This window comes from Eptesicus fuscus, chromosome 17 (genome assembly GCF_027574615.1).
Source record: "Eptesicus fuscus isolate TK198812 chromosome 17, DD_ASM_mEF_20220401, whole genome shotgun sequence".
Classification (NCBI taxonomy): Eukaryota; Metazoa; Chordata; class Mammalia; order Chiroptera; family Vespertilionidae; genus Eptesicus; species Eptesicus fuscus.
The window spans coordinates 45,527,699-45,541,326 of NC_072489.1; the positions used below are offsets into that span (position 1 = coordinate 45,527,699).

At 38.8% G+C, this 13,628-nt stretch overlaps 1 protein-coding gene across 1 annotated transcript in view; it reads right to left on the reverse strand.

Annotated features, from left to right (window-relative positions):
* Positions 1-13,628, reverse strand: part of CFAP43 (cilia and flagella associated protein 43) — a 94,895-nt gene that overhangs the window by 9,007 nt on the left and 72,260 nt on the right. The window contains exons 24-31 of the mRNA XM_054729222.1: positions 13,330-13,536; positions 11,474-11,563; positions 11,098-11,178; positions 10,367-10,492; positions 7,119-7,238; positions 3,669-3,776; positions 1,660-1,746; positions 766-854 (exon numbers count right to left, since the gene is read on the reverse strand). Coding sequence (XP_054585197.1) covers positions 766-854; positions 1,660-1,746; positions 3,669-3,776; positions 7,119-7,238; positions 10,367-10,492; positions 11,098-11,178; positions 11,474-11,563; positions 13,330-13,536 — 908 coding nt within the window. The remainder of the gene's footprint in view (positions 1-765; positions 855-1,659; positions 1,747-3,668; positions 3,777-7,118; positions 7,239-10,366; positions 10,493-11,097; positions 11,179-11,473; positions 11,564-13,329; positions 13,537-13,628) is intronic.

The window sequence follows — 13,628 nt, forward strand, 5'->3', positions numbered from 1 at the left end:
ATATGAAGCACGTTCTAAATTGAGGTCTTCAGGTTGCATGTAACCCATCAAAGGTGAGAGAATGAGTTTGTATCTCAGACACAAATGAGCCTATACCTTTGTGACAAACTCCTGATTTCTAGATTACATTAGAAAATTATGGAAATATGAATTTGTGAAAATTTGGAAATATGCAGGAATGTAATTCTAATGATACTCTCAGTATAAAAATCAAATATTTTAAAACTCTTCTGATAATGGTTATATTCAAGAATTTGTACTGGCATTTTTTGAACTTTGTCTTAAACACAATCACATGAGATGTTCTGAGAAAAAGTGATTTGTGGTCAAATAAGTTTGGAACACACTGCTTACTCCATTTTTTTGTATTTGGAGATCCAAAGGCCAAAAACAAGTCCTGAGAAGTTCTTGTAAAGAAAACTGTTTAACGTTTTTGTTTTTTGTTAAACCAGTGTTTTCCCCAAACTTGTTTTGTCCTGGAAGCATTTTACATGTAGCTCCAATTCATACCACAAGGGACTCTATGCTTACCTAGGTAACTATTTTTACATAAGGAAAAGAAATGATTATTCTTCATTACTAACTTTAAGATATAAGAATAATCTTTTAAAAAACCGAATTATATCAAGACACTTGAACATTTTCACATAAAAGATGTTAGACTGAATATTTCCATCTAATTGTGAGGAAAAGCTGAAATCTGATAACATTCCTATTTATTTAGAGACTTTTCCTCAGAAACATGATAGCAAAGGAGATACAAACCTGGGTCGGCGTTTAAAAAGTTTGTAGAGCATATCCACCTGATGACTGGGGGCTTCAGAAAATTCCTTTTTAAAGCTGCGATCCATAACCTAAGCACAAACAGATCATTGCAGGATTGCAATTGTTTCAGAAACATTTTATTTGTTGGCAATAGAGGGTTATCATCACTTTGATTTTTAAATTCATGAAAACTTAGTTTATAAAGTAGACTTGTTAGGGAGTGACCACTCACTGTACAAGGATTTCTCCAAGATTTATTTTTAATACGAAGCACATCAGTGAATTAAAAATATTATTTCATATAAGAGGTCCTAGAACTGAAGTTTTACAAAAATATTTACCCGTAAAACATGCAAAATCTATTCCATTCCATTCCATTCCATTCCTATTCCATTCTTCTTCTTTTTTCTTTAATTGACTGATTGCCTCCCACATGTGCCCCAACCAGGGCCAGCAGCGAACCCACTACCCTTCAGTCCTTGGGCCTACGCTCTAACAGTTGAGGAACACTGGAAAGGGCTATTCCATCCTTCTTTATATACTTTTCTATTCCATTATTTTCCATTAAAAAACTGCTGATCATAATCTACCAAATTGATATCATAACCAACTAACGGGGCCTGCAACCTGAAGTTTGAAAAGCTCCAAAGTCTAGATGACCTCTCTTATTTTTGTGCAAGAGAAAGCTTAAACCAGAGATGTTTACACACATTTATTTTACACAGTGATTTTCAGAAATATACAAAGGTATAGAATGGAATTAACTCATAACTGGGAATTTTAGTAGGAGAAGAATCTATGAGGAAATTAAATTGTATTCCTTTTAATCTTCTCTTAAGTCCAGGCAGCAGCAACTCTACTGCATTGGTAAGTGGGTAAGACTATGGCTCTCACCTTATCTTCTGCCAGTAAGTTGTCATAGTGCTCCTTGTACAAATCAAGGTCATCTTTAGCTTTCTGGATGGCCTCTGTAGTCTGGCTCTATAATAACATTAGGAATAGCCAGTTGTAACTGAATATTCTTCAGAATAAACAAAAATATTTGAGGTACTAAAAAGAACAAGGAATTTCTAGTACAAGATAAATGTGCCAGTGACATATCCATTGCAGATAACATTTAAAAAAATGTTTTTATTGATTTCAGAGAGAGAAAGGGAGAGGGAGAGAGAGGTAGAAACATCAATGATAAGAGAAAATAATTGATTGGCTGCCTCCTATTGGGGATTGAGCCTGCAACCCAGGCATGTGTCCTGACTGAGAATCTAACCTCGACCTCCTGGTTCATAGGTCAATACTCAACCACTGAGCCACACCAGCTGGGCTGCAGATAACATTTATAGAAAAAGTAAACCAACTGGAGACTTTAAAGAAACAAACATCTAATCACCTGTTTCTGAGGATAGCTAGATCTGTATGTGCGTGTGGAAGTGACTACAGAGCATGCTACATTCTCGGCAGGGCAGTATGGATGATAAAATCTCACAGGCTTGGGAGTCTCCTAGAGCTGGGTTCTGAGAGACTGAATATACACAGTAAAAGGACAACGGCCAGATGAAATATAAAAATAGAACTCTTACTCCTAACCTCTATAGCAATTGGCCGCAAACTGTTAAGACTTGAAAGATAACTTTTTAAACATTTGCCACCATCTCTAACTTAGGACCAACCAGAGAAAGCCAATATACTCCCCAAAGCAATCACATAGGTTGCCGAATTTCTAAATAACTTCCTCTCCCCCAAACCCCCACCCCATTTCCTCATGCCAATAACATCAGAGTAGAGGGCACCTGAAGCCCTCTCTTTTTTTCATTATAAAACTTTCCCATCCCTCTGCCTGCCTTTGAATGTCTGCCAAACACAAATGATGGTGGCTGGTTCCCTCACTATATCAAGCTCTGAATAAATAGTCTGCTTATTCTCATTTAGATGGTCTTCACTTATTTCCACAGTTCCAGTTGCTGCCATATTATGTACTAGTGGGTGACTTAGGCATGTTACCAGTCTCTCTGAGATGCTCTCCACATCTGTGAGGAACGCCAATACCCTGCAGGGTTGCTATGAGTAGGGTTGTATGTAGAAGGTGCTTTGCATATGCTGCTTAACAGACTCTTAGCAAAGAGTAAGTACATATGTCATATATGATACTTTAAATCATCCATATTCATAACTTATCTTTTATTAATATTACCAATAAAGGCTGACATACTTAGAAAATTATGTGACAAGCATTTTTCTTTAATGAAACATATCTATCCATGCTCCTATTTATTAGATAAAGTTTTATAGAATATGACAGCTTTTTATTCTATAATCTAACCCAATGCTTATATTAGTAAAACTTAGGGTGCCATATGGTCCAGAGAGAACAAGATTCCCTAGTGAAGAGCTTGCAAATAGCTTAAAAGGCTGTATGTCTTATCCAAGGCCCCATAGCCAGTCAGTGATTAAAATCAGGCCTTTTCAACCATGAAGCTATATGGCCTCATTTTATAAACCATACTAGAGGCCCAATGCACGAAATTCGTGCAAGAGTAGGCCTTTCTTCCCCCAGCTGCCAGCACTGGCTTCCCTCTGGCACCCAAAACCCGGGCTTCCCTCGAAGCCCTGCCTTCGTCCTGAAGGTTGTCTGGAAGGACGTCCTGTCTAATTAGAATATTATACTTTTATTATTATAGATGTCACATGAAAGGTAAATGGTTCTTTTGACTAAATGACTGCAAATGAAGAATCACGTAACTTTCACCTGACCCTGGAGCAAAGTCCCAGACAGGGCGCCATGGAATGCACACAGCTGAGTAGGAATATGATGAAAGGAAGGAAGGGTCTAGGCATGTGTGCTCTTGTTACAAAAGGAGCATGTCTATCCAAAAATGCTGTACTCAGGTATCAGATACTATACTTACTTTCTCCTCCTGCTTCTTTAAAAGATAGTTGTTTAGAAATGTTTCTCTGGTGCTTAATTCTTCATCCAACAGCAAAGAAAAGAGAAGGTTATTTATTTTCAATTCCTCCTGTGGAAATATTTAAAAAGGGGAGGGGGGAATGATCAATAGTCCTACTTAAGAAAGAATTTTTTATCTGTAATACTTTCAACAATAAAGATTTAAAAATAATAATAATAATAAAGAAAGGATTATTCTACTTAGGGCCAAAGACTTGGCACTCATTAAGCAAGTTTATGACGTACAAGAAAGATAAATATTTTTTAAGAAAATGGGGATATAAACTGTTACAATAACTACTCAGTTGTTTTACACTTTTCATCTTTTCAATATAAGGTAAAACATATATACAGAAAAAAAATCAAACAAACATGGAGTTTAATGTATTATTATTAAGGCAGATACCCTTGTAGTCACTGTCCACTTCAAGAAACAGAACTTTGCCACTACCCAAAGCCCTTCCATGTGTCCCATCATAGCCTCCACCCCAATGATAACCACTGTCAGGACTCAGAGTAATCAATTTCTTGTGTTTCCTTAGAGTTTTATTACCCAAGTATGTTTGTCCAAGTACAATAGTATAACTTGTGTATTAAAAAAGGTCACATTTTTAAAGTTTTTTAATACTCCACAGATTCCTTTCCATCCCTTTCTTTTCCTTACATTTATCTGTAGTTATCACCTAGTCTATATTTTACCAGTTGTATATTTATGGTGACTTTATGAGGGTCCTTCATCCCATATATTTCCTGAAAATTGGCAGCTGGATCAGAGGTCTGATGAGACCCATACTTTGTCCCTTGGCAAGACCTGTGGTCGGCAAACTGCGGCTCGCAAGTCACATGCGGCTCTTTGGCCCCTTGAGTGTGGCTCTTCCACAAAATACCACGGCCTGGGAGAGTCTATTTTGAAGAAGTGGCATTAGAAGAAGTTTACGTTTTAAAAATTTGGCTTTCAAAAGAAATTTCAATCGTTGTACTGTTGATATTTGGCTCTGTTGACTAATGAGTTTGCCGACCACTGGGCAAGACTGTAGGAGATACTGTCTTCTTTTAAAAGGAGACATCTTATACCAGTTGTCTTTCTTAAAATGTGACCTTTTTTAATACACAAAATGTGATGTTAGCAGCTATCAATGCTCAATGCCCAGGTCCATTAATCCATTGAGAGTTGCAAAATGGTAATATTCTATTTCTATTATTCCTTTTTTTAACTTACTAATTGAAATCTATAGTAATAAAAGGGTAACATGCTAATTAGATCGGACATCCTTCTGGACTTCATGCCGGATGTCCTTCCTGACGAAGCTGGGGCCGGAGGGAAGCCGATGCCGGGAGCCAGGGGAAGGAAGGCCTACTCTTGCACCAATTTTCGTGCATTGGGCCTTTAGTGATTTTATAAAGAGAGGTTTCTCCTTCTCTGCTTTTTTGTTACAGTACATATAGAAAGGTAGAATAAATACTTGTTGCCTTCTCTTTACGTTTATTTATATAATGAATTGGTTGTTATCTTCTGAAAGTGAACCATTAGCATTTTTTACTTTTTAAAATATCACAAATTTATAAATTTAAACAAATTTGATGGGTTTCAGTTTGTTGCAATTATTATCATTGTTGAATCTTAAATTGTTCCCATTAGGGGAGCTTTTAAAGTTGGTTCCTGAGTCCTTTTGATATTACTTAGTAGTCTGTGATAGTTTTCTCATTATCTTGTATGAAAGATATTAAAGCATATCTTTTTAAAATAACAGCTTTATTAAGATGTGTTTCCCAGCCCATACACTTATTTAAGTGTATAACCCATTTTGATTTTTACTATATTCACAGAGTTGTACAACCATCACCACAATCAATTTTAGAATATTTCTCACTCTGAAAATAAATCCTTTATCAGTCATTTCCCATTTCTCTCCACACCCTCCTCCCTCCCCCACCATCCCCCTACTTCCCCCCCCCCCCCTCCGCCCTGCTTACCTTCCAGAGGCCTCCCTGCCTCAGCCCCAAGGCAACTACTAATTAACTTTCTGTCTCTATGGATTTGCCTATTTTGGACATTTCATATAAATGGAATTACTCACTATGTGGCCTTGGGTATATGGTTTCTTTCACTTAGCATGTTTTCAAGGTTCATCCATGTCATAGCATGCAATAACATTCTATTATATGGATAAACCATATTTTATTTACCCATTACAATTGTTGGACATTTGGATTATTTTTACTTTTTGGCCATTATGACTAATGCTGCTCTTATGACTAATGCTGGGATATTCATTTCCAGTCTTCCCCCACCCAACTACCATATACATACACTCCCTTCCTGCCAGGCCAGTCATTGTGTTCTATCTATGGCCATGTCTGCTGAGGAGTGACGCCTCTCCCGTGGCTACAGGTCTTGCTGGGCCCTGGTACCAGCTTCCTTCCCTTGCCTCTTTAGCTCTAGGGATGATACTGGTTTCCCATTGTTTCTAGTCTCTGCGTGTTTCGCCATTCCTTGCTGTTTCCCTTGCCTATACCTCAGTAAAGAGTCCATGCATTAAACTCTCTTAAATGAAACCTTTTTTGGTATATCATTCCTGTTGGGCTGCTAAGGATACAGATTGCTTCCTCAAGGTTCCTTTAACTACCCTCATTTATTTTTGGTTGGTCCCCTTGCTTTGGTGAGAAACATCTTCCAGCAGCTCCCTGAAAATGGGTGCATGTAAATTTTTGAGACTTTGCATTTCTCAAAATCTTCTTCTTCTCTTACACTCAGTTGATAGCTTGGCAAGGTATAAAATCCAATGTTAGGAATAATTTTCCCTCAGAATTTAAAGGCTCCACTTCTTGGTCTTCTTGCTTCTCTAGTCAATGCATGCTTCATTTATATTCTTACTGCTGAATCAAATTAAGCCAGATTTTTCATTTGATCTTGTGTGCATGTGGATTATTCATTTATTTAACATATACTAGATAAACCCAGCCCTTTGCTAGTTGTTGGAGATACAGGGATGAACAAGACAGACTCATGGAGATAGTGTTGGGAGCATTAAAAAGTAACCTCACAAAAACTAAAATTTAGTTGTAATAAATGATTCAAAGCAAAAGAACAAAGTATATAATAGGAAGATCTAATGTAGTTTGAGAAATTGGCTTTTAAGCTGGAACCTGACAGTGAAATAGATATAGGCCAGGATGCAAAGAAGTTGGCAGAGAATATTACTAGTAGAGTTGGGAGGAAGGACAAAAGGCACCAGAGGAGGGGGGTGTGGCAAGTGAGGAGGCGGGTGGCACAGATGAAGCTAGAGTGGGAGCCAGGGCCAGAGCCCCCAGGACCTTGGTGCCAGAAAGGATGTTGGTCAATATCCCAAGAACACTGAAAGGACCTGGAAACTCATTTTTAAAAAAGGAATATAAGGAATCTTTTATTTACCTGGTTGACAACCATTTCTGCCTTCACTCTCCTTTCAAAGAGTCTTTTCAAATATTCATCAAAATTCTGTGTGCTTTCTTGAATTGAATTTTGAAGTTTCTTCAATTCTGCTTCTAAGGACTGAAAGAAAGGAAGTCAACAGCAAAGTTAACGTTTAGGGACTTCAAATGTCCTAGGAGGTGGTGTTCACATTTTGCCACAGGGAGGGCAGGTGGCAGGCAAGTCTTGAGAGGTGTTCTGGGCCCTCCGCCCCCCTTCAATCAGAGATGTTGTGCCTGGATTTGTAGATTAAATTGTGAGCCTGAGATTTTTGCTTAAAAATATTTTACTGAAAAAAAGAAAGCTAAGAATCACTGATCATTACTAATGATGCAGGTGGCAGTAAGCCTAGTAAAACAGATCACAGCAAATCTTTCCAGAAAGTTCTGACTCTATATAGGCTAGAAATTTCCAGGCACACATTCAGTCTGGAAAAAGAAATCTTGATTTTTGTAAAAGACATGAATACATCTTCATAGAATTGTTTAGATTTTAAGGAAATAAGAAGTGAATATATATCCTCTCTTATGTTTTGGTATGTTTTATTTTTCTAAGCAGTTCTGTATCAGGGAAAAATAGTCCCACCCCCTTTTATTTTTTTTAAAATATGTTTTTATTGATTTTTAGAGAGAGAGAAAGGGAGAGAGAGAAATAGAAACATCGATGAGAAACATCAATCAACTGTCTCTTTTGTTAAGTTTTATCTTATTGTTTAAAATATTACATATAGCATTATATATGTCTCCTTTTGGAGGCTGGCCCGGGGGGAGGTCAATGGGGGAATGAACTGCCTCTTGCACATCCCCTTCTGGGGATCAAGCCCACAACCTAGGCATGTGCCCTGACCAGAAATTGAACCAGTGACTTCTTGGTGCAAGGGTCAAAGATTGATGCTCAACCACTGAGCCATACTGGCTGGTTCCCACCCCCTTTTTAAAAAATTCCACCAGGACATAGAGCTAAGCATACACTAGGTAAGTGAAAAACTATGAATTTATATTTTTAAAGAAAACAACATCTGCAGATCAATTCTAGACATGTTGCTACAATTTTTATCTTTAAAATTTTTTGTTATCTTTTAACTTTTGACATGACTTCAAATTTACAGAAAAGTTACAGTAGTACAAAGAATTCCCATACACTTTTAACCAATTTAATCAGTTGTTAATATTTTGCCCTATTTGCTTTATCACTTGCTCAATATCTATCCTCCTACCCTCCTCCTCCCTTATTTATTTTTTTTTTAAAGATTGAGAAGAGAGAAATAGGAATGATCATAGTTTGTTTCTGGAATTTTTTTGAGGAGACACTGAGTAATGGATTGACAGTAAAGTGGGATCAAAGGAATTTTTTTTCTTTTAACTTTTTATTTTTAAGTAAGTAACAAGAATAGTAGAAAGAACTCCAGAATCTCCTTCAAAAAAGTCTTTTTTCTTTTCCTTTTGTATACAATGTAAAAGATTACAGCATGTTTATGTTGGTAGGAAAACTCCAGCAGAGAAGGGAAAATTGATGATGCAGGGGAAAAGGCAAAGTGCTGGAGTAACCATGCTGCGTGGGTGAGACGGGATGGTTCTAGTGCACACGTGGAGGACCAGGCTTGGGTGGACGCAAGGCCGTTTCTTCCATAAGAAACAGCAAGGCAGGGAGATTCTAGGGATTTACTTCCGGGGCTGGAAGATATAGTGGCAGAAGAGTAAGGAAAACCTCTTTTAGTTGCTTCTCTTCTCCAAGTGCAACAGAACATAAGGTGACAGGGGACTGAAGGTTGGAAGTTCGAGGCTAGAGACCGTGTGAAGTGAGCCTCTAGGACAGGGGTACAAAAGTGCTGCTTGTTAGGAATCTGAGGACGCTCCCATTTCCTGATGGGATCCGAATCTGCATGTGTAACAAGCTCCCCCAGGTGATGTTCACTAAGCTAGCAGGGAGATGGACTAGCTTTGCTGAGCAGGTGTCAGGACCTAATGAAGATTAAGGCCATTAGAGTGAAACCAGTCAGTATTTTTATTTTCTTTACCTACTGCAGGTCCAAGTGCAGAGAAGGCAAAGTGCTGGGCTTTGTCAAGGCTGGGTTTTACCTAGTGAGTATGACCAGGAAGCAGGGAGGTAAGGATGTGGGCAATGCACTATCATACAGTGCAGGACCATGGAGTAAATATCACACTTTATATATATTCCCCAACTCCTTGCAATCTTTACTGCATTCAAAACTACTCATTTTGGCTTTCAGGAAAGCACTATCTTAAAATAAAATGCCAGGGCACTCTTAGAGGACTGCAGTGAATAAAAACAGGACAGGTTAACAATAGGTTCAAAGAAACTGTTCATGAGATACAGCCACTGTAAAGCTGACAAACTGTCCTGCCTCGAATGACGGTATGATTTAATTTCTCCACAGAGGAATACGTGTTATTTATCTGGTTGTATACCATCAGCTTTTATATCTCCATTGTAATTGTAAGCAATTTTGACGTGGGAATGTTTCTTCGCAATGGAAGGAGATAAAAGTAGAACCGCATTGCAAAAATCTCAAATTAGAACTGTAAAGTATGTGCCGCGCTGATGGTGTCCTTCTTCCCTCAGGTCCTTTCCTTGAGATTGAGAGTAAATCAAGCAGGAGGAATACTGAACTCAAATAGCTGTCGACAATACAGAGCAGTGCCTTGAATATACTGTAGTAGGTGTTCATGAAACATTTGAAGAATGATTGGAGAACCAAATGAATTGTAATGACGTGGGAAATGTTGAAATCAGTAAGGACTTTAAAAAAATTTTAAATATGCCCTGGCCAGTTTGGCTGAGTGGATAGAGCATCAGCCTGCAGCCTGGGGGGTCCCGGGTTCGATTCCGGTCAAGGGCATGTACTTTGGCTGCGGGCACATTCCCAGTAGGGGGTGTGCAGGAGGCAGCTGATCAATGTTTCTCTCTCATTGATGTTTCTAACTCTCTATCCCTCTCCCTTCCTCTCTGTAAAAAAAATCAATAAAATATTAAAAAAAAAAATTTTAAATACATTCTTTTTGTTTTAAATTGTTCTAACTCTTTAACTTTATGTCCACCCACTTCCCTAAATTACCTTCAAAACTGCAGTCGAAACACTATCCTTAAACTACTGACGTCAATGAGAAAATCAAGAACACTTAATTTGAAAATATATTAAAACAAAATCCTGGATATGGTAGGATATATGAATTAGTTGTACTTCTGACCTTTCTATACTTATCTCTTTCTTCATTTAACTCCTTGACTTTTTTCTCATAGTCTTTGAATTGTTTTCTTTCCTCTTCAGTCCATATGGCATCAGGTTTTGCCATGAAAGCAGGCTGAGGAATCACCTGAAGATAGAAAGGAAAGCATGTACTGGAGCACAAATCTACATGTAGCAATACAATACAAGTTCGGGGTTATCATTCTGTTAAAAGCAAGAGCCCTTTAACATGGTATAGTTCTTCACAGTAGCAAGATAATCACCTGACACTTTGACCGAAATATAAGAAAAAAAAAGTAACAACTGTTTTTTTGTAACTGAAACGAGGTTGGACAGTTTGGGATGTACCCAGACTCTTAGGTGACAGGTTTGGAGGTGTGTGTTGATATCTTCATAGCTAGAACTACACCTGAGCTCCAGGGACACCTATGTCAGGTGTCAAAGGGAATGAGCCTCAGGAGGATAACAGGTGCAGCATTATCCCTGCGTTCAGTGAGACCAAAACACTATGGTTGCTTGTTTTTGTTTGTCTGCCCTTTTTGTCAGATTGAAAGGCAAGTCTGTGGTTCCCAATATCTTGTTTGCCTGATGTGGTATGTTTATAGGGTACTGGAGGTTGTTTACTCGTTGCTGTAGAACTTTAAAGCTCAGGTTCATATAGACAAAATTGGTCAACTGTAAATAGTTCTCATCACCCAATTCCACTTTTGATAAGGATGTCGGAAATCTCACCATTCTCAGAATGTCTTCCTTCTTGACTTCCAGAACTCCTCCCATCATGTCCATCAGGGCTCGATGTCTTGTGCTATTGGCCTGGGAAAGAGCCAGGGTCAGCGAGGGCAGGTAGATGACCCAGAGATTGGACACTCTGGTGGGACCTCAGGCAGCCTCCCACTCAATGTTAGAATGAAGGCAGTTAGGAAGGGGAGGGTGAGCAGTGGCATGGAGGGGAGAGGAGAAGGGGGCCACTGAGATTCCAGTGACTCTGACCATGACAAGTGTGTTATATGTTTCTATAGTAGAGTTCAAGAACAACACTGTTAAACCAAATTAGGAACAGGAATCCATACAGGAATGAGGGTCTTAGGTACTGTGCAAAACTGCATACCTGTGACTGAAGCCATTGCTCCATTTTTTGGGCTGCAATCAATTCTGTTTTGGCTTTTTGCCAAGGAGGAATATGCTTTTGAGCTGTAATCTGAAAGAAAAAAAAATGTAGTTTTCTGCTGTTCTTCTTACAAAATTCAACCAAACTTTCTTTACACACACTAAGAAGAGTTTAGAAGATATCAAGGGGATAAAGGGTATATCCAGATTTTACAACCAATTTCCTATATTTGGAATGAAGAGAAGGTCTAAAATGAGAGGACTGAAAAAAAATAGTTGTTTCTCTATTAGCTCTCTAAATCCATCTCTGTCGCTAAAGAAATTAAACAGGGGACCTGACTTAGATGGGAAGCGAAGTGCCATTTAAGCCAAATCCAAAGAAGTGCCATCCAAAGAAGTGCCATCTAAGCCAAATCCTTCAGGATGGAGGTTCTGAAAGGTCAAAGCTTGGGACATTCAAGGAATTGTGAGAATGCAAGTGTGGCCAGAACAGAGCTAGGCAGGGAGAGCAGCTGGAGTGAAGGAGGCCCAGGGTGGGCCATCAGAAAGAGACTTGTGGGTGTTATCCAGAGTGAAATGAGCAGCTACTGCAGGGGTTAAGCAGGGAAGGACAGAATGGTTTTTGTAAGATCACTCTCCTAAATGCAGAAGGGATTAGCATAGGAGAGGAAGCAGTGGGCCGGGTTAATTACGTGCATACAAAGTGAGCCCAGAGCAGCAGTTTTGACGTGGGAATGTTTCTTCGCAATGGAAGGAGATAAAAGTAGAACTGCATTGCAAAAATCTCAAATTTTATATCTCCATTATAATTGTAAGCAATTTTGACGTGAGAGAAGCAGGTTGGGGGTCCTTGTGTCTTAAGTCTTGTAGCTAGAGTCTGGCTCTGGAAGAACTGACTTCCTTAAACAAGTACTATAGAGTGTAGAGGGTAAGAGGAAGTACTTGGAAGTATAATGATTGAGTTCAAACCCCAACTCTGTTGCTTACTACCTTTGTAACTGTGGTCAAGCTACTTCGCCTCTCTGTGCCTGTTTCCTTTTCTGTAAAATGGAGGTAATATTGGTACCTAGTTTATAAGATCTTATAATGATAACTTAGTCTCAATCTATCTGTCACTTTGAACAGTGACAGTGTAAGTGTTTGCTGTTACTTCTAAGTGACACTGTTACCTTGTGTCCCAAAGCAATTTAGATCATTTCATGTGAACAAGGGGTTTTCTTTGAGCATTCTCTAGCATTTTTTACTTTTTAGAAATGAAACGTGGTGGTACTTTGTTGTTGTTTTTTTAAGCCTTTCTTGTTAATCGCCTCTGTGCCACACACCTTTTAAGAAGGCTGTCCAGGAAGCCCCTTTCTTTGGGACCCATGCTGCCCTAATGGCCTACGGAATTACTGGAGCGCTGTCAGCCTCCCTCCCACAATGGAGCCCAAACTCCTGCTGCACAGGCACTGGACACAAGGTGCACCAAGGAGCCCCCTCCCAGGTAAATCTGGAATTGGGACTAAGAGATTCAGGTTCAGATCAGCTGCTCTCTTCAGTGAGGGAGATACAAAGCAGAAGCTTCTGGAAGCTGAAATGCAGAGAGAAGAGGACCAAGAGATGAAGACAGACTCCCAAACTCCCCACCAGACTCCAGTCTGAGGTTCCTGCTTCCTTCTAGACTTGGTGTCCAAATCTCCTCTGAACAACTTGGGACTCATAAAAGAAATCTTCATTATTGCTGAGGCTATGTCAACTTTTTTTGTTACTTATAACTGGGAATGCTGTCACTTCTAGTAGTACAAACAAAATGAGTAAATAAGAGCTTGAGAAACAGTCATGAGAAACAAAAGAAGAGATAATGCAGCTTGCCAGTACCTCACTACTTTCCACAACAAGGGTTCTCTCTGGCTTCTCACAGTCATCAAATTCTGGTAGCCAGACTGATTCTTCCAATTCCAGATCTAAAATAATTTCTTGAATTCTTACATTTCTTTCCTTCACACGTATAATTTCAAACTCTTTTTGTTTATATGCAGCATCAAACTCATTATTGAAAACAGTTTTTACCTTGTAAATGATATCCTGAAATATCAATATGTTACTGAAAACACATCACATTATATCTTTACTGGTAACATAATCCTACAGCTTTACTTTTCCCACAAAATTATTTT